Source organism: Ammospiza caudacuta, chromosome 3 (assembly GCF_027887145.1).
Source record: "Ammospiza caudacuta isolate bAmmCau1 chromosome 3, bAmmCau1.pri, whole genome shotgun sequence".
Classification (NCBI taxonomy): domain Eukaryota; kingdom Metazoa; phylum Chordata; class Aves; order Passeriformes; family Passerellidae; genus Ammospiza; species Ammospiza caudacuta.
This window is the reverse complement of record NC_080595.1, coordinates 9,805,023-9,831,795: the sequence shown is the minus strand read 5'-3', so window position 1 is coordinate 9,831,795 and position 26,773 is coordinate 9,805,023. Positions and strand designations below refer to the sequence as shown.

The window sequence follows — 26,773 nt, the reverse complement described above, 5'->3', positions numbered from 1 at the left end:
GCTGGCAGTGCCTGGTGGCTGGGGCAGCAGTGCCGGTGTCCCTGGGCTCCAGGGCAAGGCGTGGGGCAGCGGGGCTGGGGTGAAAGGAGCGGTGCCCGCCAGGGCTCGCTGAGCCCGGGTGTGCGGGGAACAGAGGAGAATGGATGGGAAAAAGGCCTGGAGAGGAGGAGGAGAGAGAGCACAGGGGGGTCGGAGAGGGGAGGGCTTTGCCGTACTCACCCGGGGCGGGGGTTACACACCGAGGGACGGGAGGCTGTTCCTGCTGCGCTGCAGAAGGAAAGTTGGCCGCGCTGCCGCGCAGGGCTCCTTCTCCTCCTGCCTCTCTCCCTCCGCCTGCCTCTCTCTCCCTCTCCCTCCCTCCCTCCCTCCTCCTTTTCCTCCTCCTCCTGCCGAGCGCACAGTGCCGCCGAGGCGGTGCAGGCGGCGCAGCCCCTTCTCGGCGGGCGCTGTGCATCCCCCGGGCCCGGTGCCCGCCGCCGCCCCCGCCGCGGGGATGCTGCCGGGCGGAGCGCCGGGGCGCTGAGCCGCCCCTCCGGGAGCACGGCGCCGCGGTCACCTTGCAGCGAGGTGAGTGACCCCCAGCCCAGCCCACCCTGTCCCATCCCATCTCATCCCATCCCATCTCCTCCGGGCAGCGATGCGCCAAACGCCAGCTCCGCCTCATCCCCCGGAGCATCCATCCCCGGAGCATCCATCCCCGGAGCATCCATCCCCGGAGCATCCATCCCCGGAGCGCGGAGCGGAGGCGGGGGCACCGCGGCTCCCGCAGCCTACGGGGCAGCGCAGGGAAACGCGGGGGCTGAGCGGGGCCGCCCGCAGAGTGCTTCCCCAGTGCCCTGCGGAAAGCCCAAATTACCGTGCCCGGTCTTGCCCGGCGGGGTCTGTGGGGAGAAGAGGCTTTTCCAGTGCGCGGCGAGATTGGGAACATTGGAAGGGAAAGTGCGCGCGGGTTCCTCCTTTTCCCTTCCCTCCTCTTCCCCGAGAGGAATCCCATCTAGCGCACTGTGGCAGCTTTTCCTGCCAGCTCCCGTCCTCCCTGGCAGCCCAGGGAAGGGGGAGAGGGGTTGTGCAGGGGTCTGCGGGGGCAGGCAGAGCTCCGGGGATGCCGAGCTCCTGGCGGCCGCATCTGCCCGCTCCCCTCGCTATCCTGCTCCGGAGAGGCGCCGGACTGAATTTCTTTTCCTTCCCATGGTCTAGTTAGAGAGCAGTGAGAGCTAAGTTGGGGAAAGGGATGGTTGAGGCACGGAGGCAGCAGTGGTCTCTGCCACCGGTGGCAGTGAGGTGACATTGGGGGAGTTCCCCGTACCTGCCCTGTTCTTCTGGATGGAGTACCCGGGTACCACTAAAGCATCCCACAGCGGGGTCAGTTCTGTAGGAAGAGGCTGGCAGTGCACTGAGACCTTTCTGGAACTGACATTCCAGGAGTACAACCCTTCCTGGAGCAGGATGGGCAGCGCTCCCCAGCCAGGAGTGTGCTGCAGGGGGAGAGGTGCAAGGGTCTGTGTGGGACTGGCCGTGGTCGTGGGGCATAACCAACCCCCCCCAGACAGAACAGGGAGCAGGAGTGGCAGGAGTTGCTCCAGAGAGCAATCTGTTGAACTGTGCCTTTAAAATCACTGGAGGGAAACTGTAGCCTCTGATAGAATAAAAAAAAAAAAAAAGTCATCTAAACTGTGCAGATAGATTAAATATTCAAATTACAGTTAATTAGATATTAATCTGGTGTAAACAGAGCATTATCAACAATTAAAAGATGCTTTGATGGTCTTAAACTCAAGATGATGCATTAGCTGGCAGATTGAGGGGGATATTTGGGTATTCTAAAAAGCAGTCAGGACAGAGAGTACACTTTCCTACATTCATGTATTTAAATTACTTAGTTTTAATTATAGTTAATTAACTGTCATCTTTAAAGTAGCTGCAAGTTGATGGTCTGTATTAATTTCAAATTACCTCACTCCTAAGACAATGACTGATTTTACTGGACAAGGTGACATTTTATTGGCAGTTTTGGTAACTACAGATCATGCCAGGGTGTGTGTATGATAAACTCATTTGTAGGAATTAAATGAAGTCTCCTCTCATTAGCTGGGCAGGCAGATGTCTCACACCACTGGTGCCACACTCTGGAATAAATCTCACACACAGAGCAGGGCTCTTCCTTATACAAATGCAGATGTAATGCAGCATTGGTGTACACAGGCACCACCACAACACATTTCACTTGAGGAAAGGATGCTCTCAGGGTTTAAAATGCTTTTTCTTCTGAGAACAGTATTAGAGAAAATGTGCAATGTGTTTGGATAAGGCTTTTTTTTTGTCTTTTTTTTCTCTCTACAGCAAATTTGTATCTGCAGACAGCTGTAAAATGCTTCCAGTAGAGTTATTTAATACTGTCCATGTGGCTGTTAAGATTGCAGATTACATGTGTGGTTATTAAGAGCCCGAATTTTGTTGTCTTCACTTTGGAAACTCGAATTTTCACAGGTTTTGGTTTGTACTGTGAAATTGGAAAAAAAAAAAAAGGAAAATAACTGCAGAGGTGCGCACAGGAGAAAAATACTCAGCGTGTTCATTGGCTTTGCTTTGACAAACATGAAGAGTGGCTGTGTGTAAGTGTCTGAATACACATCCTCCAGCTGTCATGTCAGATGTTTCTGAGTGCCCTTTCTCTGGCAAAAAAAGCTGGAAACTACTTTGAATAATAGGGTCACAGCAAAATGTTCCTCTTTGCATGTAGATGCCTGTGACCCTGAGGTTCACGTGGAACTGCTCTAACCTGTAGCACCTGAGAATCAAAAGATTTTGTGATTTCAGTTTTGGTGCTGTAAAATCAGAAGAGTGACAAACTGGTTGTTTTCACGGCACAAGCAAAGACTGCATTTTGAAGCAGTGGTGCAGAGCGTGAGTGCTGTGAGTCCATGCATGCCTTTAGCGGTGCCAGTTTTATACCTGGCATCCCTATGGATGTGTATTTGTATCTGTGTCCCTATAAAACCTGCATTTGCAAAGTTCCCTCATTTATCAATAACTCTCCAAATCCGTGATGCATTTCTGTCCTTACACTTTGAGGCTGCACAGCGGCACGAGAAGAATGAACCGACTGTTCACACCCAGCTGGCTAATTCTGGCTGAATTTTTATGGGGTTTGTGTGATTTGATTGACTGCTCAGATACCTTAAAAATCCCCAGGCAAAACAAAGAACTCTAAAATGGTATTTGCTAAAGGACAGGATCATAAAATGGTTTGGGTTGCAAGGGATATTAAGGTTATGTAGTTCCAAACCCCTGCCATGGACAGGGATACATTCCACTAGCTCAGGTTGCTCAGGGCCCATCTAACCAGAAAACTTCCAGGGATGGGGCATAATTAAAAAGTTCAGCTACTAGAGAAAGGACCTAGGAACGGCATCCAGCCTGGTGTCAGGTGCTGCAGGGCAGCTGTGCTCAGTGTGCTGCTTCAGGACATCTCCCACAGCAACTGTCCCTTACATGCAGTGATTTATCCAGTCCTCTCCCAGTGGGTGATGTCCCCATGTCACCCACCCACCTTCCAGCTCCTGTCCTGGTGCTCTGTGCAACAGAACAATCTCCCCTCTTCCAGCTGCACGTGGCTCACAGGATCATGGAGGCAAGGTTGTGGCGTGGATATGCTGCCAGCCCAAACCTGTGCCTCCCATACACAAGTCCCTGAGGTCCTATATCCCTTCTCCTCTCAGAGAACAAGGAGGACAGGACTTTGTGTTCAGACAATGCCCTGACTCTAATGGGCACCAGCATTACTCATTTCCATTTTTGTTTCTGCAGGGAGGGGTGAGTGTAGGGTTAATAAAGGTCTGTAAAGGTCAAACTGTGCCCCACTGATGCTGCTGCTTCATTTTCCCCTGCCTGCCCTCTCTGCCTGCAGCTACCACTCTCACCATGGCTAAATCACTTACTCTGTAAGGCTTTTGTCCCATGGTACAGTCCTGGCTCTGCAATTTTTCTGTCTTATGGAGCACAGCTGATTTTATGGCCCCAGAAGCATCTGTTTACTCTAATCATCCTTGCCCAGATGAACTGACTACAGTAATTTTGCAGTGTTTTTCTAGCAAAGTGACTTACAGCCCTGGGGTGCTTTGCTTGGGGCAGGAGGGACAGAAACTTCCATTTTTCACCAAGTCTGCACCAGCACACTGTCTTCCTGTTGTGTCAGCACTTTATTTCCCATCTGTGCTTCAGGAATACCTCAAGCCCAGCCTGGATCACAGCACTGGGGGTTCACATGCAGAGAGAGTGTGGGGCAGTGTCTTACCCTGCTTTGCTCCCTGCCTGCAGGGTGGGAAAGCAAGCAGAGGCAGATGAGCAGGGTGTGTGCAAGAACTGGGCTCTGGGGGCTTGGCTGCCCATCAGGAATGAGGCTGGAGAGAGTTGGCAGGGCCAGTCCTGCATCCACATTGGGTGCTCCTGTCTGTGTCACAAGTTAAACAGGGATTTTAGGTCCAAGGGAGGAACAGGATTCAGCCAGCAGGCAGACCAAGAGGGCCAGGGGATGCTGTGATGTTGGTATTCGTGGGAGAGACTCCCAAATTCTCTTTTGGAAGCTCTTAAAGTAAGAATTGCTCCTCATGGCTCAATCTCTCCAGTTTGAAATGGAGAGTTGGAACAGGATGCTCCTGCTCTGCAGTACTGGGGAACCTCTTGAAAACACAGCAGGAAAAAGACAGCCAGACTTTCTGACTACTTTCACTCTGCAGAGTAATTGCCAGAAGTGGTGCAGGTGTCAAGGTGTTTTTACACCAGTGCCTTCCACAACAGCCAGGGTTATTTACACCAGAGCAAGACACTCTTAGTCAGGCCACTTATTTATTACCTGGAAAGTGCAGTGAATGAAAAAAGTTGTGAGTTCAGACTGAACCCCACTAAGAATTATGGCTGAAAAATTTGAGTTTTGAAGGAGAATTACTGGAAAAGTCTGAATGTGTCTTTTTTTTTTTTTAATTGGAGGCAACTTGAAGCATAATGAATTAAAAGCCAGCTTGTTCAATTAAAAATAAATAAATGAAACACTGCATTTCATTTTAGCTCGGGCAAAATACTTCCATCTGCTCAAAAGGAAATACTTTGTTGCAGGAATAACATTATTATATATTAGGTCAATGCAAAGTAATTCCTCCTTTCTTCCCCACTCCATTCTTTAGTTCAGATACTGAATTAAGCAATCAATTATTCAGGCAGATATGCAGATGGTAATTGTTTTAACATATATCTCTGCACAGGCAATCAAGAGACCTGGATTTTATTTCCAGCTCTGTCTTGACATGACCTTGGGCATTTCACCATTCTCCAGGTTCCTGGTTTTCAGGAGGACAGATCACATCTCACAGCAGATTTGCTGCATATTGGTAATACTAAAATAGCATGGAGGTCTTTTTAATTCCACTGTTAGCAATGAAACATTTAGCTATCACTAATGCATGCATTCCTAATTTTCCCAGTGTAAGTTGCACTGCCTTACAAAACTCCCTGTAGTTTACTTAATAGAGTAAAAGGAATTCCAGCTGCTGAAATACAGCATTCCCTTGAAACAAAATCTACTTTAATAAGCCCAGCTGAATCAAAGAAGGAAAATACAAGTGGGAAAGGGATTTTTCCCCTTCATTTTGTTAAATATTTCACTTTGTAATCAGCACTCCAGATCCATACATTGCCTGTGATTTCTCTCATTCATAAGGTCTGTATTTGTTGTTGCAGTTTCTAAATGTCTGGAATGCCTAGAACCATGCTAAAGCTTATTGCACTGTGCTGTAGAAACCCCCTTTTACCTGAGAGCTCATTGCCAGGGAATCTGCAACTTATGTGGGGCTTGACTGCTCTTCAAGAGAGATTTCTCCCCTCTCCTTCCTCTGCACTGGCAGAGGAGGGGAAACCAGATTCAAACACAGGGGCATTTTGTTCAGTCTGAATTTTTGATAATCCTGGGGCTGAATCACCTTCTGCTGGTGGCACAGAGGGTCACTGTTGCCACTTCTTGCCATTCTGGTGATGTAGCATCACGGAGGGATTTGGGAGCAGTACTTTTGGGGACCATGGGAGACAGGTGGGAATCTGTAAGGATCAGAGGGATTAAAATCATGGCATGATCAAGTGGAAGGACTCTCAGGAGGTCTGTAGCTCTATTTCCTGCTCAGAGAGGTCAGCTCTGGGATCACACCACAATCCTCAGAGCTTCATTCAGTTGGGTCTTCAAAACCTGCAAGGATGGAGATTGAAAATCCTCATTGGGCAGCTTTTTCCCAATGTGCCTGACTGCCTTCATGGGGAAAAGGTCTCTGCTGATATCCAGCAGCCCCGTGCAGGAGCACACGAGTTTTTGATGCTTTTTTCCTGGCTGATGACCTGCCAGATCTGCAGGGAATGGCAGAGGGTACAGCCTCAGGCTTTGACAGCAGATGGGGACTCTGCCTTCAGCCTCACTTGCCTTCATCTTCCAGTTTTCTTGCCAACAAACCAGTCTGCAGGGCTGGTGGTGCTTGGTCTGTGAGGATGAATGTCCTTCTGGTCTGCTCTGAGTAGGTGCCTGGAGCTGCTCAGCCACAGCTCAATGTTCCAACTCTATGGCTTGCTCAGAATTCAGGGGTTTGCATTCAGAGTCTCCCAACTGCTTATTCACACAGGACACTGGGTGCCTGGCAAGGGTCTCCAGAAGGCTGAAGAGCCCTCAAGCTGTGCAAAGTCCCATGGAGAGAGGAGGAAAACAGCATCCTGCCAGGTGCCAAGAGAGCAAAGGAGTTTTGGGATGGTGGGCAGTAACAGAGCTGGCTTCTGCTCAACAGCATTTAGCTGTTCTCTCCCTGCCCTCCCTACACCTGGCATTTCTCAGTCTCACACCCTGTGCTTAATTAGTTTGTCAGGCACTGTCATCATAGCAGGAGGCTGCAGAACACCCAGCAGAGCGTGGCTCTCAGTGCAGCTCCTCATTGTAGCTGGGCTCTGCTGTAACACCACTGATAGCTTAATAAACCACAGCATTGCAGGCTAGAGATCTTGGCACTGCTCGCAGCTCCTTATTAAAATAAGAAAGGAGGAGGGGGAAAATCCAAGAAATTGGAAAAAGTGAAGGTTAAAGTAATTAATGGACTCACTTTTTATAGTAGACTGGGATAAAAATGTCTAACCACCAAGGTAAACATTAGATTGAAGGTTGATATATTGATTATGTATCTATCTGTTAATAACTTGAACTTGGCTTTTCCTTTTGGTTCCAGTCTCAAGTATGAAAATGCAGAATTATTTCTGGTTGGCCTCAGTGCCATTGAATGATTTGTGGGACAATTAAAACCATGCAAAAACAGAAGAAACCTGAATCCAACCAATTAAAATTAACTCTGCATCTTGGAGCAGACTGAAAAGCTTTCTTATTTCAAGAGCTCTGATGAATTTCATTTTCCTGTCAACATAATTCTGAAACCTCACTGTGGTCATAGGTGATGAGAGCTTTTTCTGCTTTGAATGTTGGCTTCCTGCAGAGAAGGCACCCTCCAGTTTCCTCAGGTGGTCTGTCAGGGGTTACCTGCTCTGGCACTGCCATCCAGGGATTCTGGGCTGCAGGGGACCTGGAAACTGGGGCAATCTTAATTTTGGGACAGGCATGTGAGCTTGGCCCAGGCCATGTCCAGGAAAGCCCCTGGTGAATGTGGAGTGGCTGGATCCATGTCCAGGGGTCCCTGCAGGCAGGACAAAGGCTCTGAGCCACTGCAGAGGCACAGGTGCATTTTCCCCTAAGCATCACTCTAAGTGACCATGTGCCATTCTCTGTCACACCCCCATCTCAACCTGGGGGATCCCATTTCAGGAGAAATACTAATATAATTATTTATTTCTCTTTTTTTCCCTCCTCTTAATGTATTATCCTGAAAAGGCCTGAGTCTCATCCGCCTCTTCCCATCAGGCAATACTCTTGCAGGGCCAAGAATGTTGGGTCAGGCTCTGGAAGGGCAGGCAGCCAGCTGCAGATTAAAAAGCACCTGGGGTTAAAGCATTTACCCTGATTACATGCTGCCATCCACATCTCCCTGCAGACCTTCCCTGAGGCACACTGCCTGCCCTGCTATGTGGGACTCCTGTCCTGAGCAATGGACTATCCCTGTTATCAGAGGAGCTCTGTGAGGAAAGGATGCTCCCTGTCTTATCCTCACCTCCTTTTGGATGTTTTTTCCCACTTTTTGCCCGTTACCAAGGGGGAAGTGTCAGTCAGAATCTGCAATATTGGTTTACAAGACTGGTTGAAATGCACAGAAGGTAAGGACCTGCCATATAGATGTTTAGATCCATGGTAGGGCTGAGAAACAATTCAGCTTCAAGGCATGTAATAAAACTGCCCTGAAATGGCATTTTCCTGAGTGCTACTTAAGCCAGACTGCTGAAATGAGGTGACCACAGGCAGGTGCTAGGCCTGGCCCAAGTTTTCCAGCCACTGATGCAGTGACAAAGTGTTGACCTCTTCATACATCTCTCTAGGAGATGATTTGTCTGATTTGTGAGTCTTCCTCCAATTTCTGCTACATCTGTGGCATATTCCTCCTGACCACTTCACTTTGCTTGTCAGGTGGCAGGGATAGGAGTGTTTGCAAGACGGTTTGCAGTTTTTGGGTGAAATCCTTTCAACTTCAGTAGAATTGATGCCTGATGTTACACATTAGGGGGCCTCTTACATTTTCCAAGCCAGCTTGGGAGAAACTGAACATAGTCTGAGAATTTATTCTTTAATTGATGAGTGTTTCTCATATTCTGCCCATGGGGATGTACTTTCATACATTTTCTTTGGGAGGAGGAAGTGGAATGTTTGTGGTCAGGCAGCTGGAGGCCCAGCAGGATGATCCTGCTACCTGCATTGCACATGGAACTTCCATGGGATCCCACCATGGTGGATTTTCTCTTCTGTAGCTTTCCTGCTGGTTCACTTATGAGAAGCACTGAAATACTTGACAACACAATAAAAATGGGGCTTCTGCATGTTAAACCAAGCGCCGTGAATGTGAACATGTCAGCACTCTGGGTCAAGCTCTTGTGCATGTTAAACAAGTTTCTTGCTTAATTGGTGGTGTTAGAACAGCTCTTAGCAGTGGTTTGAATACCTCTTGCATCCAAAAGAGAGACTGAAGGTGTTTCGAGTCTGGAGTTAAGAGGAAATAATACTGGGCTTTTGCTAAACATTGCTCTGTTAGAGGTTGTCTGACATTAAAGGGAAATAGAAAGCATTGAGTAAAAAAATTAGGTATGTTTATGTGTTTGTGTACTTAATTCTTGGTTTCCTCCAGACAGCACAATGGGGACAGGACAGGTAATCCTGCATTAATAACTTAGTCTTAGAGGATCTAATATGAAGAACTTTGAAGCCAGTAGTACGTCTTTAATTTTTATGCTCATGCCCAGAAACAAGCTCCTGAATTTACAGTTCCTGTGGCCAATACATTAGTATTTCAAAAGGCATTTGCTTTTGGCTACACCTGAGAAAAATGAGCAGCCTGGTGAGAAAGTGTTTGGGCTGGAAAAAAATGGGTTTTCAAAGGATAGTAAAGCTCTTGCCAAGGGCAAAGGGTGGCTGCAGATACTGGCAGGTGAACACAGCACCTGCCCATCTTTTGCAGTTGCAGGTTTCTGAGAACTGAAAATGATTCTTTTGGGAGATATTTTTTGTTGTTGTTTTGATCTTTTTTGGTTTTTTTCCCCATCTCTTATACAAAGTGTTTAGAGGAAATGGATGTTGTTTCCAGGATGACAGCTGTGTACCTGTGGGAGGCTGGAGCAGGTGCCATAACCATTCTTTGATGGGGCCCATCACCACCAAGACATTTCACCTCATCTGCTTCCTTGCATCCCATGGATGTGGGGGGGGGTGTTCTTTGCCTCCTTGAGTGGAGCTATATTTGGAGAACTAAATGAGGGTGTGCACATATATGGGGCTCTGTTTTCTCTTGAGACTGTATGGAAGACAAGCTGACTTGAGTCCTTCAATTCATTGCCTTTGACCTCATTGTTGTCATCTTGTTGCAGGGGTTCCATACTGTTGTCTCCTATCACAAAAGTTTAATTTCTTCTTGTTTCTCGTGGGCAGCTCCTCAGAGCACTGACTCTTTCTTCTTCACAAAGCAGCCAACTGACACCAGTTCCCTTCTCAACCAGCCACCCCACTTTTTTTATAGCACTTTTTTTCTCATTGGTTACACTGTGGCCTGTTAAAGCCAGGCCTGCTCCTAATCTTTGATAATTGGCCCAGCTGCAACTCCCTTAGGGGTAAGATTACTTTCTACACTATCTTTATTTTCTTATATTCTATCCCCCTACACCTCACCTTTGTTTTTGTTCCCTTTCTTCATCAGGAAAATGGGAGCCACTCACCCGGTGTGAGCTCTAGGGCACGGCAAAAGAAAGGCCTCGGGTGACACCTCCCAGTATGGATGGCTTGGTTGAGCAGAACAGCGTGCTGATGCACAGTAAGATCACTGAGGCTGGGAAAAGGAATGGTTTAATCAACACAAGGAACTTGGTGGCCGAGAGCCGGGATGGCCTGGTCTCTGTGTACCCCACCCCTCAGTACCAGAGCCACCGGGCAGGCGGCCTGTCCTCTCCAAGGCGCCCTGAGAATGGCAGGAGCGACCCCGTGCAGCAGCTGCTGGACCCCAGCATGCTGCAGCAGACAGTGGAGTCCCACTACAGGCCCAACATCATCCTCTACTCCGAGAACGTGCTGCGCTCGTGGGGCGAGGGCCTGGGCTCGGAGTGCTGCGAGACCACCTTCATCGAGGAGCGCTCGCCCGCCAAGGACAGCCTGGAGTACCCCGACAGCAAATTCATCGACCTCTCTGCCGACGACATCAAGATCCACACCCTCTCCTATGAGGTGGAGGAAGAGGAGGATTTCCAGGAATTAGAGGTCAGATGTCACTTGGGATATGTGGGGAAGGCTGGGAGGAGGAGGGTGTGTTTGAAATTAAAGTGTACAACCCCCTAGAGCCGGACAGCAGGGGATCAGCTGCTTTTTGGGTCAGCTGTATCACTTTCTCCTCCAACTAGGACAATGAATTTGCTCATCTTTATTTGTTGGGTAAGGTCTCAGATCTGTGGATACAGATGGCAAAATTCCCACTGGCCCTAATGGAGATCAGCATTTCCCTGTTGCCTCTGAAGGGGCTGGTTAGAAACAGAGGAAAACCCATGTGCTTAAATGCTGTGTATTGTTGGGGCTGGGAGCATCTGTCTATCTGCATGGAGCCCATCTTACTCAGCAGGCCAACATCATCTCTTGCCTTCACCTGACTTGAGCAGAATGTTTTAAATTATTGGCTCAGGCACAACACATTTCTGTCTCGGAATGAATGCAGGAACAGAAGTCTTTGGGTTTCAAGCTGCAGTGGATTCATATCTCTGAAATAAATGATATTTTTCTGATGGAGCTAAAACACTTTTTAGACCCAAATACAATGTTTTCTTCAGTAATCCCATGCCTCATTGATTGCTCGCTGTAAAGTAACAGGGAAGGCTATGGAAACAACTATGTTCTTTCTTAAATTATGCAATTCTTTTTTTATATATATTAGCCAGAGGCCCAAGTGTGACAGGGATTTGTGTTTGCCAGTTTTTGTGGGAATGGAGGGCGAACATAATGTTGGTGATCTGAAAACTTCCTCCACCACTGGTCAGAGACTACTAGCCTAGCAAAGACCCTCTGGCTGTCTAGAGCAAACATGAATGTCACAGCTGATATAGGGACACTGGTCGTGTTTCTCTGTTGCTGTGATTTTAGGTTAGGACCAAGATCTAACAAGCCCTAAAATTTCTATTTTTGCCTCCTGTAATACCAGTGTCTCACCCTGTGATCAGCACAGGGGAAATCCAGCAAGACCCTGACTTCCCTTTTATTCTTTTTTCTCTCTGTATTGATAAGGTGGGAAGAGGGAAGTGTTTTTCGCAGTGCGTGCCATTAATGCAGTATTCAATGCCTCCACAGGGAGACAGAAATCTTCTCTCTGAAGCATGTGAGAATATTAGCTCAAATCACACCCTTCCACAGAATTTCAGAATTGACTGTGGGAAGTATAATTTCCTTAATCAAAACAAAATTCCTGGTTGCTGTCTTTTTGCCCCAGTTTCTCTCATGAAGTAGTGACACAAGTGACTGCGGCACACATGGTGTTATTGACACATCTGGCCTGATATTCAGGGAGCAAAAAAAAATCTCACTCTCATCAATTCAAGTCAAGAAGACATTCTTGAGTCAACTTTTGGAGAATGAGATAAAAAAAGGCTGGGAAAATGAGCAGCATAAGGCAAAAACCTCTTCAAAGTGGTACTGGAGGAACTTGATCAGCTTTTCACAGAGAGCTTTGTGTCTTAGAAACCAGCTGTAGAACTTCATCCTCCCCTGATCTTCAGGGGAGAAATGAGACAGTAAATTTTGGTAACATGCTCTGACAGTGTGTGCATCCTTTTCCCTGGCTCCTTCTTCTTTCTGACCTGTTTCTCTGGAAACAGACCTCCTGAGATGAAATGTGGCAGTTCTTGAATGAGAATAGAGCATCTGGAATCACAGATTCCCTGTCTCATTTGACCCTTTGGGGTGACACTGTGCTAACAAACACGGGTGTATGCACAACCATCTTGACCTTTGTGTCAAGGTGCTGACAAAGTGCTCCGAATAAGACATTCACAAAGTACACACCACCTCATGGGCTGTCGTCTCCATCAAAAATTCTCCTTCACTAGAAATAGGAGAGGAGAAATCCAGGCATGGTTTGGATAAGGACCTGGTTAGCTGGAAACACTTGCTTTGCTAGAAGCCTCTGCTTTGATGCCAGGGTCTGTCTCCATTGCTGCACTGAGATTTTCACACTCTTACATGAACTTTTCCCTGATCCCAAAGGACCAACCTGCTGAGCAGCTATTTGCAGCAGAAGTAGCTCAGCATGGCAAGTAGCTTCCATTCTAGGAAGGTCCAAATTCTGCAGATGCATCTGATCATGCAGGAGAGGAGAGAGGAATTTGACAGCACCAGACCAGAAAAAACATGTCTGCTGTGTTGTGGTCTTCTGGTTCACAGGGGCTGTGTCTGTGTGGCCAGGTGCATGAGATCCTCCTGGGCTTGGCCAAAGCACAGCTTCATTAGAGACCTAAATTCATGTGTGAAGACTCTGGGAATGGAAGAGCACTACTTAAGGACAAACAGTCACTGAGTAAGGTGATGAACCATGCCAGATGGTTAGCTACACAAAACCAGCACCCGAATCACACAGCACAAGTGTGTCAGTATAGAAAGAATTTTTTTCCTGCCAGTCACTGACAAGAAGCAAACGCTTTTTTAGGGTACTAATAGATGGGATGGGAGAGCGTGAGCAGCAGGACTGGGAGCAGAAGTTAGGAGGAAGAGAGTGACACAACAGAGATGCAAATTTTTCTTCCCCCTTGTGAGAGTCCTAAAGGGTTTGAGTCTGCACTGAGAGTGGCACAGGATATTGTTGTGTATCTTGTCATGTTGATTGTCAAGCCACAGCTCATCAAGGCATGGACGCTGAAGAGCGTCACAGCAGACCAAGGCTCATGTCTGCTTTGGCACTTCTTTCTGGGAGAAAACTCTATAAACTAGCCCCTTTTTGGAAACATTGGCAAAGATGGCAGCTTTGTGCAGAAGAGCTCTTTTCTCTTGAAAACTGAGGGCTACCTCCTGTTCTCCACCTGTCAGGGGAGTCCCAGCTTGAAAATCTCTGTAAAATGCCTTCTGGAAGACACACCAGCCATGGGCTTGTGAGTCATTGTTGTTTCTCCATGTCTCCCTGGCACTGCCTGTTTTATACCAGAGTTCCTGCCTAGGGTTTTTGAGGATGGATATTTAATTTTATAGAAATGCCAAAAAATCAATCTCCTGCATTTGTAGTGTAGTCCCCCCCCACCTCAATGCAACATTCTCAGGAGCGATACATGCAGAAAATAATTTTATTGCAGGTCAGACTGCTTCTAACATGATTGCCTATTTGAAAAGAGTTGGGGTCTTGATAACCAGAAAGGTTGCTCTTCTCTGGCAGAAAACTTTGCAGTAGAGAAAGGTTCTGGACAAAAAGCACAGCCATTTTGGTAAATTTGGTTTTGGTTTGAAGAATTGACCAAGCCAAGATGCAGGGTTTGCTTCTCTGTTAGCTGTCAGCCATCCTCAGGATGGGTCTATCCAGCTCAGCATGTCTTGGACAAGTTGCTGGGAAGGAGACACCTTCTTGCCTTCCCAAGCCCAGGGACTCTGAAGAACATGAGACATGAGGCAGAGGAGCAGGAGACATCCTGATCATGCGTTGTACCTTGCAGTAACATTTCACAACTTATTAGTAGGGATTTTTTACTAGCAGTGTTTCTCAGGTCCTGATGGAGTGTTGTTCAGTCTCCCTAAGAAAATTGTAATTGTCTGAAGGGAAAAACCTCTCAGAAACAGCTCTCATTAGCATATAGAGCCCAGCTCTGCTCCAGCAGTTTCCAGGCATGAAAACAGAAGGCTGCACATTCTGTCAGGGATTTAAACTTCTCTTTTCCATGCCCATCCCTGAAATCAAATGATTCCCTATTTAGGTATCTCTGTAAAATTTATAAATATCTTATGAGTTCTTTACACTGCAACTAATAGACAGACAACTTGTCAAATGTGGCGGCTGTGAAATATGAAATGAGTTACAAGATGAAATACCCTCCTGTTAGAGTTCATGTGCCATCTTTTATCCAAAAATAGCATTTGTCATATTATACTCCTGCTAGTTTCCCTCCTAGCCACTAGGTAGATTGCTTATTTAGAGAAACCCAAGCTATTCATGGCAGCAAATTAAATTATTCATCTACATCACATCAAAGAATACCTTGGAGCTGTCTCTTAAAAACCTCTTACTTTTTCCCAGCAATGTCTGAAACAATCTCTAAAAGCAAATTAAATAGAATGTTCTGGGATTGAAAGAAGAAAAGAAATGCAGTGCTTTCAAGGTATACATTTCTTCTTTTTTTTCCCACTAGAAGTTGCTGGATTCTGTGGTGAAAACTCATCCTGAGCATGAAATTGTAGAGATAGAATTTGGATCCTGTTCCATCCAACCACTCTTCTTACCATTCCCAAGCATTTCCTGAGACATTTTTTTGCAGCATGAAGAGAAGACCCTGAGGAAATTGATGCCCATCAAGCCCCATGAAATCACACATGCTTTCTGTCAATGCTTCCAGCCTGTGTTCCTGCACTGGGCTGTGTCCTCAGCCTCCCCTGGCTGTAGGCATCCAGAAGGCATGTATGAGCACTCCTCGGGGGCTGTGCATGGCAGAGTTCCCTTTTCAGAGAGCTCTGCAACCCAAAGACAGGCCCTTGCAGCCTGGTTTTACTGATGAGTTCACTGGCTGTCGCAGCTCTCCTCTGAACTGGGTGTACAGCATTTTTCCTGTTCTGCACCTGGGCAATGGAGGAAAACAGTGCCATAAAAACCTTGCCCAAGCTCATCTAGGGCTGTGTTGAGATTATGGGAATGTAATTTTCAGTGGTTTTGTCCCATGGCATATGCTCAGAAGAGCACAGGTGTGCTGTCAGAGGTGTGGTGCCCTGGCATGAGCTCCTAAGAGGAGTGGCACTCAGGTATGCAGTCACAGCACTGACTCATCCTACCCACAGGACACACTTTATATCTCTGAGCCCCTTCAAAGGCACTTTGTTAACAGGTTACAAGAGTGATTACACTTTGCATTTGACTTATTTTTCTCCTTCTTCTTGAGGAGAAGCCACTCAAGTCTGGAGATACTGAGCCCTGCCAAGGGATATTAACCTCTATTAACCAGCTCCAGATGAGGGGAGCACGGCTGGGAAGTCACCTTCAGCAGTGCCCAAGTGCCCTCCTATGAATCTTGTTAATGGTAGCAATTCCCTTTCCCATCATCACTTCCCTGAGTTTCCAGGCTGAAGCTCTGCAGGCATGTCTCTGGGATGCAGCCTGGGATGTGAGTGGCAGGAGCCCTGGATGAGCTGCTTGCTGTCATTTGCAAAGGGTGGATATTTGGCACACGTCTTTGAGGACTGCTGTGTCAGCTGAGAAGCAAAAAGGGGACAATCATGAAGGGTCACAGCACTTGTCCCAGCTTGTTTTAGTGCAGGTTGTTAATCGCTGTCTGCAGTGATCCCCTTCCAGTGGCAACGTGCTGGATGCCAGATCCTGAGGAGCAGCCTGGCTGTGGGGGTCCAGAAAACATCACAAGGGAGGTGATCAGAGTCCAGGGATCAAGGAGGAAGAATAGACCTGGGCAACTACATCCAGAGGGGTTTTGCCTGTTGAGTTTTGGTGTTGCCAAGTTACATGGGAAAAGTTTTCCAAGCAAGGAGAGACCTCTGTGAGCCCATTCTGAAGGCTGGCTGCCTGACTGACAGGGCAATTTTTACACTGGGAGTTGGGGAAACAAGAGGAGCTGCAGCAGGTCAGGGTTAGGGGATTGTGGCTCCTTTAAATGCCTTTAAAACTGAAAGGCAATCAACTGCAAAAGTCAAAGTTGTATAGAGAAATAAATAGGCATAATTAAATAAATAGCAGGCTTTAGAGACATCACCTCTTAAGAAGTTATCAGCAAGATAATTGCTATAGTAAATAATAAATAAAGATAATAAATAATCATCCCCCTGCTGCTCAGGGATGAGTGAGTGTGTGGAGGCAGAGCATGACAAACTACATACAGCCTTTGACAGAAGAGCCTTCATCCAGCTGCTGCCTTCAGCATCTGCTGCATGGAGGTGAGCTCAGAACACTTGCAGGAGAGCAGAAGGATGCAGAGGGCTGGTCAGAACAGGCCATCCTGCTTAACTACATTACTGGAGCAGGCATTGTGTGGAGGGAAACAGAGCACATATTAACTTGGATTGTGTTGGTCTTTGTCAAACCAGACCACTGGACCATCTGGATTTGAAGGCAGATCCCACAGGGCCACACAAGGAATTAGTTTTGTATGCATTGTGTGCATGTTGCTGAATTGGTTGCTTTGAAGGAAAAGAGTAAAAGGGCTGCTTCCTGAATATCCATCAGAGGCTGCTGGCACCTGTAGCTCAGAGCAGACCCTGTTGTCTGACATCTCCAGTGTGCTTGGCAGGCTGTCTGCAGAGCAATTGTAATGTCTCAGTTGAGGTAAAGCTCATAGCTTTTAGGGGTAGCCAGCCTTGATTTAAGAAAAGGTTTTGTTTTTTTGGTTTTTTTTTTTTTTTTTTTTTTTTTAATAGAAAATCCATTACAACTGCAGAAAAGGGTTCATCACCATCTCTGTTAAAAAATCTGCACCTTGTGTCTGCTTTCCTCTATTCTTCTTTCAGTCACTTCAGCTTTTCTACAGAATGAAAGAGCTGCCTCTGATCAGAAATTATCTGCTCAGGCTTATATCTGCTTCATCACTTACAGACTGTGATGAAGCTGCATCTTAAATGCACCTTACAAATGGAGTTGGCTTCCCTTCTTTGTTCCTTCCTGTGTAGATGTTTTCTGTGGCATTCTGCCTTCCAATGCCTGATTTCTGCAACAAACTCAGGAAATGGTGCCAGGGAAGGGAAGGGAAGGGAAGGGAAGGGAAGGGAAGGGAAGGGAAGGGAAGGGAAGGGAAGGGAAGGGAAGGGAAGGGAAGGGAAGGGAAGGGAAGGGAAGGGAAGGGAAGGGAAGGGAAGGGAAGGGAAGGGAAGGGAAGGGAAGGGAAGGGAAGGGAAGGGAAGGGAAGGGAACCCTAACTGACGAATATAATTCTGACTTCTCAACAAGACTAATATCAAGCTTCTTCAGTGTTGGGGTGCAGACCTTGCAGATTAGGGAATAAGTGAAGACAGAGAGCTAGGTAGCCAAATTATCAATAATCCCAATGTCAGGGGGAGCTCTGAATGGAGGAGATTCTTGGTAAGCTCAGGATGCGGTGTCCTGTTGTAAGAGAGAATGCTGGGAAGGAAGGTTTGCTTGGGGAAAGGAGTGTTTATTTGGAAGAGTTGAGATACCTTTTGCTGTTGATTTCTTTCTGGATTTTTAAACATTTTTTTCATCCTTCTGGTTTACAGTTGGTCTGCATGGTCTGGACTTTATGATTAGAATTATTTTCTCACCCTTGGTAACTCATTGGTGAGTCAACTTGGCCTTTGGGAAGCAGCATAACTGATAATTTTGTGATTGAGCACATGGCCAAAGTTACCTGTGAAATCTCTTCCCCATTTCATCTTTATGTGAAAGAAAAGGCAATTTGAAATTTCAGAAAAGTGGCCTCCACAGATACTATGCCAGCACACAAAAACCTGAAAATCAAAAACCTGAAAAATCAAAAGCATTTTTTGATTTTGTATCTCCCCTGTTCAGGTGAGTGCACAATTTCAAGGAATGGTTTCAGCAATACTGTGGATTTTCTCCCTCTCTCTCTCCTCCTTTATTTTTAAAAGGAAATATTCACCCTGGTTCATCTGACTAGAGAGCCCCTTCCTTTAATGGGCTACCTTTTCAGCTGCCTGCAGTGATATCTTTACATTTGTCTTTTCTTGCTTTCAAGCTCATGCAACAGTGATAAAATCTGTGACACAGTGGGTGAGGAAGAAGAGGAGAAATGGTCAAATGATGAGGGAACTGGCTGATGGCAGAGGAAGAGCAATAATGTCATTAACCAGCCCATCTGTGTTTCTCTCTTTTGCCTCTGCAGAGCGATTACTCGAGTGACACCGAGAGCGAAGACAACTTCCTGATGATGCCACCAAGGGATCATCTTGGCCTCACTGTGTTCTCCATGCTCTGCTGCTTCTGGCCACTGGGAATTGCTGCCTTTTACCTGTCCCATGAGGTAAAGTTAAACCATCTCCTGCCAGACATTCTCTAGGGCAGTGGAAGGTGGTTCAAGGGGTGGCATCTTCCCCACCTGGACGTGTGTCTGTGGTAGTGGTGGCTGCCTTTTGAGATACTTTGCTGAGGGAGGTGTCTACAAATTATTTTAGCTTTTAGTTGGTCGGGTCCATGTCAGGTTACATGTCCAGCTAAGAATCCTCTGTGGACTTGGCTTTTGTACAGAAAACACCCTTGATAGCTCAAACACTTGGCTTTCCCATTGGGAAAACAGATCTATTTGTCCCAAGCTGATAAGCTAGAATAACCTTCCAAGATTATAAAAATAATTTCTGTTCTGCAGATGTGAATTTGCTTTCCAGAAACCATTTCCTTTCCCACAGAAAAAAATTGCTCAGTCAGTTCTTCCTTTCAAATTTTAATATGCAAATATCTTTTTTTTTTTACCAAAGAAGTGACTATGTTTTGGTTTTTCTTCACGAGGCAGTCTTAACATTTCTTAACTCGCAATCACCTCGTGCCCATCATTTGTTTCGACAAGTATGTCTCCATAAGTGTCTGCAGTGTAATTACTGAGTTTCCCAGCAGGGCAGATAATGTGAGGTGACAGAGAAGGAGTCACACTGGCAGCCTCATCAGCGACTGCGAGGAAACATTTGATTATATTTCTCTCTAGTGCCTATTGCAAACTACAGTCTCTGCTCCACAGCACCCTTCACATTCACCCTCTCAGCTGTCTTTCTAATCTGCCTGCACTAAACATCTACCAGCCCTGCTGATTTGTCAAACCAGAGAAGGCTCTTCAGATCTGAAGAATCCTACTCTTCAAAATCAAAACAAAAAACCTCAAAAAGAGATAGAGAACTATTTTTTTTTTACTTCAAATGAACAGTCTGTCTTTGCTCAGAGAAGCCTCTGAGACAATTAGTGTTTGTCCTGTGGAAAATAACAAGTTTTGATTGTTTGAGTTTTGATTGTTTGTGAGATCGTTTTATCTGAGCAAAGAAAGCACAGCATGATCCAATAAATACAAAACCCCCCAATGTGATTAATACTAAAAAGCAATATGGCTGAGGAGTTAAATGTGCTGAGAACCAGTGTGCAAAGGCCAGGCCATCCAGCTGTGAAGGATCCCAGGAGCCAGCATGAGTCCATAGGAACCTCTGTCTTCCATGGGAGAATACAGAAGGTGGGAAAAGCATGAATACAGGGAAAAATGCTGGTACTATGCTGAAGGATTTTGGCATCTGAAAACCAAAACTTGGGTGTTTTTTGGTTTAGTAAAATGATGAAGAACAGCTGAATGTGGCTGCCTAAATGCAATTTTTAAATCTCTTGTAGAAAAATAGTCCAGTTTGTTCCAGTCCAGCAAAATCACATCTCTCTGTCCTCTCCCCAAGCTCCCAGGGAGCTCCTTTCTCTCCCTGCCTTCCCACTCAGCAGGTCCATCACAGTCCTGGGAAAACACATGGAAAAAGTGAGTCTTCTGCAGAACCCCACATCCAACAAACTGGCATTTTCTGGGGGAAAAATGAAACCATCATTAAGTCCAAACTTCCTGTGGCTGAGAGCTTGCTGAGATAGTTGGTACAAACCAGCAAAACCCTGCACCTTGCTAAGCTGGTATTGACAGTGATATCAACTCATACTTGGACACATAAACCATATATGTGATTCATGTTTATATAGCTCATTCAACTTAAACTCCTTCATAACATTTCAGATCACTTGTTAATTCAAAACAATAGTCCAGCTTTCCCCCTTCTTTATCACAAGCCAGAGGTATAGCTAAAGATCATGATCAAACCTCTTTTTCTGCAGTCGCTTGAGCTTCTGAAAATTCAGTGTTTCCCAAAGTTTCCTGAGCAGTTGTAGCAAAAAGGCCATCTGGGAATAAATCATAGCACGTAGGAAACTCAGAGATGGGGGATGGCTTTTTTGATGCAGTATACTGCACTGGCAGCGAATTTTGTTTTAAAAATCTGGTCATTTGGAGATGAAGCCTCTGTTTGCAGCAGGTGCATCTGCAGTACAGCTCATTCCACAGGCATAGGTGCTCTGTTTATTCTTGCATCACCTGCCAGCACATTTATGATGTTTACACCTGTGTCACACTGCAAAACAATGACACAAGGTTGGATGCTGTAAGACAGCAGAGGTGCTCCTCACCAACAGAATGATTGAATTTTGGGGGGTTTGTGCTCCATGAAAGCCAGGTTGCTCCTGCAGGTGGTGTTTCTGCTCTCTGTGTGGGATTTATTGTCTCCACCAAGGCTCTTGCCAGTGTGCTGCTGACCTGGGGCTTCTTGCAGAGCCTCTGTATTGAGGGATGCAGCTGTGCAGGGTCTGCCTCTGTGGTGGCAATGAAGGTGTGCATCCACAGGTGAGCCAGCAGGGAGGAGCAGTGGATTCAGAAATGCAATTTATGAAAGCTCAACATGTTTTTTTTTTCCCCACTGGGATATCCACTTTTCCAAGCAGGATGTCACCTGGTGATCTTATCCCAAGCAAAGCTGAGACTTGCTGCTTTTCATCTTCCCTCAGAAAAACAAAGAGCTTTGAGGCCACCACTGTGCTGCCCACTTGTCCAGTTATTTCCTTCTGGTTTTATTTGTGTTTTCCTTCCCACAAGAGTCTGTTCCCACCTCCTGTAGCTGCCCAGTCCTGTGCTCCTCTCAGCTCCACTCTCAGGCAGGTGTCCTGTCTTCTCTCACATCTGCTTCTCCACAATGAGGCTTGTGAGTTTTTAGGTTTGCCATTGTTTGGATTGCCTCATTAGTCAATAGCTGAAGAGCTCAATCAAAGGAGTTTTTGTGCATTTTGCAAGGAAACCTTTGGAAAGAGGAAAGTAAATTATGTCTTTCACCAAAACTTCTTCCCCACAAGCAGTGTGTGATCAAAAACCCACCTCATTATGTTTATTTTTTCATAAATCACCACCCTCTGGAGTCTTGAGGGTTCCTCAGTTTTTATTTCCAAAGATATTTTTAGCTTTGTAGATTGTAGGTAAGTGTGAAGCCTCATAAATCAAAGAAAGAACTTTAAAAATATATCTTTTTTGTCATGTCAAGTTTACCATTGAACTTGTCAGATGATTTCTCAGGGGCTGTCAAGCTTTTGCTTGGGCTGGGGGGTGGTGGTAACAATCTTGAAAGGTCTTTTTTGCATGAATCCTCTTTTCCTCCCTGCTTTTATTTTTAGGAACGAGAGCAATACCATGTCACACATTTCCCTCCCTACTGTAAACAGAGATTCGTTATGAGAGAGCTGAGCCTTTGATGCTGTGAATGAGCTTCACTTTGTGCCTGCTCCCTTGCAGGCAGAAACAAGAGCGTGCACAACACCTCCACCCAACTCTGACCTGGACACACACCTGGAAAAAACCCCTCTGCACACTTCTCCATGTGTTAAGGTTCTCAAATATCCACCCCACCCTCCCTGGCAGCAGAGTGCCCTGGGAGCACAGGGGAGCAATCCCTGCCTGTGTGTTGCTCTGGCTCCCTGCTGTAATTACCTCCCTGGCAGGGGCATGCAGGGATGCAAAGCTTTGTAATTATTTGCTCTCCTTGTCTCACTGGGTAAAGGATTTTCTACAGTTTTCACAGGGAAACAAAGCCTATGTGAGCAGAAAAAAAAGAATAGCTTGTCTTTCTTCATGATAACTTCTGAAATATTTGGTTACATTTCATCGACTCTTCAGAGACAAGGGCTTTAGGAAAATATCTGTATTTTGACATATTTCAGTAGTCACTGGGGAGAAGGAAAGAATGTTCATGTTTCCACTGGAAGGTAGAAAATAATATGAATTCTAGCTTTTTCCAGAGTTTCAGTGCTCAGCACACATGGATTTCATGGTCCTTGCTTTTCTGGCATAGGGTTTTGACATCCAACTTCAAAAGAAGAGGACAGAGAAATAACAGCCAGGTGCTATCTGCTGTTTGTTCCTTAGAAAGGTGGCTCATAGTCCCTGCATCAACAGGGAAAACAATGAGACAGAACAGCAGAATGATGTGCCACACTCCACCAGCCTGGCTGGTGATGCCCTGCTCTTATCCATCCACCCTGCTTTGTTTCTTATCTGTCCCACTTTACTCCATAAAAAAATGGATATGGTCTCTTATAAAGAGCTTGACACACAGCCAGGAGCGTGTGTTTGTACAAGGGATGCAGCAACCTCTTATATCAAGAAGAAAAGGCAAAAGAAGAACAAAAAATGTGGTATTTTTCTTTCCTTGGCAGTGACAGGCCAAGATCTATACTTGCAGGATATGCTGGTCAGCATTGCTGAAGCAATGCTAGCAAAGCAGGCAGGAGGCTTTTGCATTTTCAAGAGATTTTTCCACACTGCATTATTTCTTGATCCAAGTAATGCTTGAACAAAAGAGCTGTCTAAAGATGATGAGCTTAAATGGAAATAAAAGGCCTTTGTTTTGCTGTCCTGGACCAGATACCAAGTCTCACAATTCTTTTGCTTAAGCAGGGCTGTTGCTTTGAGCATAGAGATTGGGTAAATGGCATTGGGTGTACTCTGGGGCTGCCCAGCCCAGTATCTGCTGGCTGCCACACAAAGGTTTGAGCTCTCTGTGCTGCTCACTCAGAAAGCAAATCCCTGAGCTCTTTCTCCAGCTCTCTGCATGTGAGTACAGGCACACCCAGATGCCCTCTTACCCTTCTGAACTGTTGCAGTTTTGCTGCTGCAAAAGGTGATGTGTAAAACAATTAAATCCATTTGTGCTAGGAATGAGTGAAAATAGTTTAAAATTAGTTCCTCCTCACAAGGAACTGCAAAGGAACTCCTCTAGTTGTCCTAGAGGAGCTCAGTGCTGCTGTCTTGCTGAGATGGCACAGTGCTGATGGTGTGGCCACTGCACTCACATGAGAGCCCTGGCCCTGGGAGGCCACCAGGCCATGGGCTTCTTTCAGGTCACAGCTGGCTGCTGTGACACTCCTCCCCTTACTCCCATCACAAATCTGTGACAGATCTGCCAGGCAGAGGGGAATAAAATAGCAAGGCTTCTCTTCCCAGCCACAACACAGAGAGAAGCTGCCTGCTGAAGGAGCCAGGTACACATGTCACCATCAGAGAGTGCTGGCTTTCCTGTGCTTGGAAAAGTAGCTCAGAAATATATGACCCTGGCCCTGGTGACATGGGACATTTGGGTGACATCCTTTGCCTCTGCAAAAAGCTTGTGGTGTGGCTTAATGCATTCAAGAAGTTTTTTGCAACTTCTGGTCCTTTGGGAGAAGAGAGGAAAGCTTCACCCTGGATTGGGTAGAAGAGGATCTCTTTCCCTCTTCCTTCCCCCAGGCAGATCTGCAGACAAAGAGAGCTGCTCTGAAGTGGGGCTGATGAATTCCCAGCATCTCCAGTTCTCATCTGTCCAAGTGGGAGCTGGCTGCCAGCCAGTGCTTTGCGTGTGCAGGGACGTTGCTCCTGCCAACTCTTCCCTTTGGGAAGATGTCTCCAGAGAAGTGTTTGTCTGCCAAGAAAATGGCCATTTAGAGTGTGTTGTGGACCAGCAGAGACTGTGCATCCTGGCTGAGGTCATGGGCCAGGGAACTTTGTAAGTGTCTTGTATAATTTCCTCTTCATTCGTCTTTGTCCTTTTGATCTTGTAGTTTCATTTCCAAGTCACGGAGTATGGCTACAAAAAGGAATTAAATTAATGAATGACCTGATTGCTTTAGCCCTTAAGCTAATTTTAAATAATTGAAAAAGTAGCTGGCAAATAACATTCCCTGGAGAGTTTAATTCATTATGCAGGTGTTTAATTACAAGGAAGTTTTGAGATAGGAGAGAGACCAACTTGAAGCATTTGAGGAGATGAGGGATCTTTTTTTTTTTTATTTTCAAGAGCATCCTGCAAGATAGCAAGTATTGTACATGAATTTTTCTTTGCCAGTTATTTATGCCTCACACATTTTGCTAAGCCAGATACAGCCCCAGAGACTTGTCAATATAGTCATACTGCAAGGGTATAAAATATCCTGATGCCAATAGGGCACCCTCTTCATCCTGCTGTTACTTTTTGTTGCCTTGCAATTGACTTGTTATGTCACAGTTTTATGAGAATGTGAGGATTGTTCCAGTCCACAGCTGCCACTAAGCTGGAAGTGCCTGTAGTATTCACAAATTCACTCAGAAGCCTCTCTGGTGGAGTCATCAGAACAGTAGGGCAATAAATATCCCACAGGAGTTGATCAGTGTTCAGTCTCCCTGACTTTTAGTCAATTCTAAGTTTAAGGAACTTTTTAGTCTTAGGCAGTGGGGTTTTAGTATTTTGCATTTTTTTTTAATTTAGCGAGCGGGGATGCTGTTAGCAGGATTATGGAAATGGATTTGGGGCTTTTGTTAGTAATCCTCACTTAGCTAAATACTTCCATTTTTTTCCATCTCCAAAGGTAGATTTTCCAGGAAGAATTATATTTCAGGAGAGGAAACAGAAGGAGCATGTTCACAGTCTGAGGGCAGAAACAGGGCACATAATTTTGCACCTCCCATTGTCTGCCCTGCTGAAAGAGGCTTGAGAAAAAAAAAAGAAGAGACCTTTTTGCATTCCTGGGAATGGAACATGGTCCCTTCCTTCTGGCCATCCCTATGCCCGTTTCCATTGTCAAGGAAGACCAAAATGCTTTGTGATGTGCTGAAGGTCTTCACATGCAAGGTGGTGAATGATCTGCTTTGAAGTCTGCTGTGGCAAGGAGAGCAGCACCCTCATCTAGAGCAGTTCTTTGGGTGCTGTTTATCAGCCCTTTCTTTCATCTCTTGCTGTGGCAGCACCCTCTAAAAAACAAGACCAGTGAAAAGAGGCCCCTCTCACTTGAAGTTCAATGTAGGCAGCAGTAAATGGATAAGGGTGTTTTCGAGGCTTGAGGTTAATATTTTATCAGTCTGCAACATACACAGAGTTTTTTAATATTCTTATCAAAGATTAACATCATGTACCAGAGACTCAGGGCTATATTCTAATCTTGAATATACAGCTTGCTATCTCTCAGCATCTCTTTTGGTGAAGACTTCTGAATTATTACTTTGTTTGAATGCACAGCAGAGGAAATTGATCACTTCTGATTTCAATCTACACATCTCTTTCAAACAGGCTGCAGAGTATCTCTCTGAAGATTTGAATCTAGTGAGCTAGGCACCCAAAGATGCCTCCCAGACAATGGTGATTCTTCATTGAACTGATTGACTTCCCAGCAGTAGGAAAGAGATCAAGTTTTTTTATATATTTATTTTGGGACAAGCTACAAGAACCAGCTAAAAAGAAATGGACTAGGATCTACCTGCATCTGTGCAGTTTGCATTTAAAACATTCAAATATACCTATCAAGACCTTTTTTGTCATGTTGGCAATGAAAGTATTACTCTTGGTAATAAAACCAGTTTGCAATTTTATCTGCTTGGGGTGGGAAAAACATCAGCTTTTTCATGTTGGAAAACCTTCCCCCATGCCAATTTGGTATTAAATAGACTCATTATGGGTTGTGATGAACAAGAAGTTATCAATGACATTTCCACATGCAGCATTCTTGCCATTTCTTGCATTATTTCTGAGTGGTGTGGAAGAGTCAGGGTGATCTTGCCAGCCCACACGTGTTTGCAGGAGGACTCAACTTCCTCCAAGAGGATGGGCAAGACCAGGGGCAAGAGAAGATGTCTTAGAGCATCCTCTGGGAAAGATGGGCTTGGCAGTCTCTGCTTGACCCCTTTCTTCATCCTGCTACCATCATGAAGTCCAGGAGAAAGTGTGCAATTCCAACCAGACATCACCTGGAATCCCCATTCCCAATGGTGGCCAGTGGGTGTTTCTGTCTGTCCCAGAATTATGAGGTGTACCACCATGAGGGATCTTTACTTACAACTCCTGTCTCCACCAGGAGGGTAGAAATGTGGTGGTGGGAGCAAGAAGGGCAATTTTTCTTCCCAGTTTTGTTCAGAGAGCCTTGTC

The 26,773-nt window shown here is 45.9% G+C and overlaps 1 protein-coding gene across 1 annotated transcript in view; it reads left to right on the top strand.

The window, feature by feature from the left end:
- The first annotated feature begins 426 nt into the window (after window positions 1–426).
- Window positions 427–26,773, top strand: part of SYNDIG1 (synapse differentiation inducing 1) — a 51,463-nt gene continuing 25,116 nt past the window's right edge. The window contains exons 1-3 of the mRNA XM_058802682.1: window positions 427–567; window positions 10,362–10,915; window positions 18,685–18,822. Of these exons, the coding sequence (XP_058658665.1) occupies window positions 10,436–10,915; window positions 18,685–18,822 (618 nt within the window). The 5' untranslated portion in view covers window positions 427–567; window positions 10,362–10,435. The remainder of the gene's footprint in view (window positions 568–10,361; window positions 10,916–18,684; window positions 18,823–26,773) is intronic.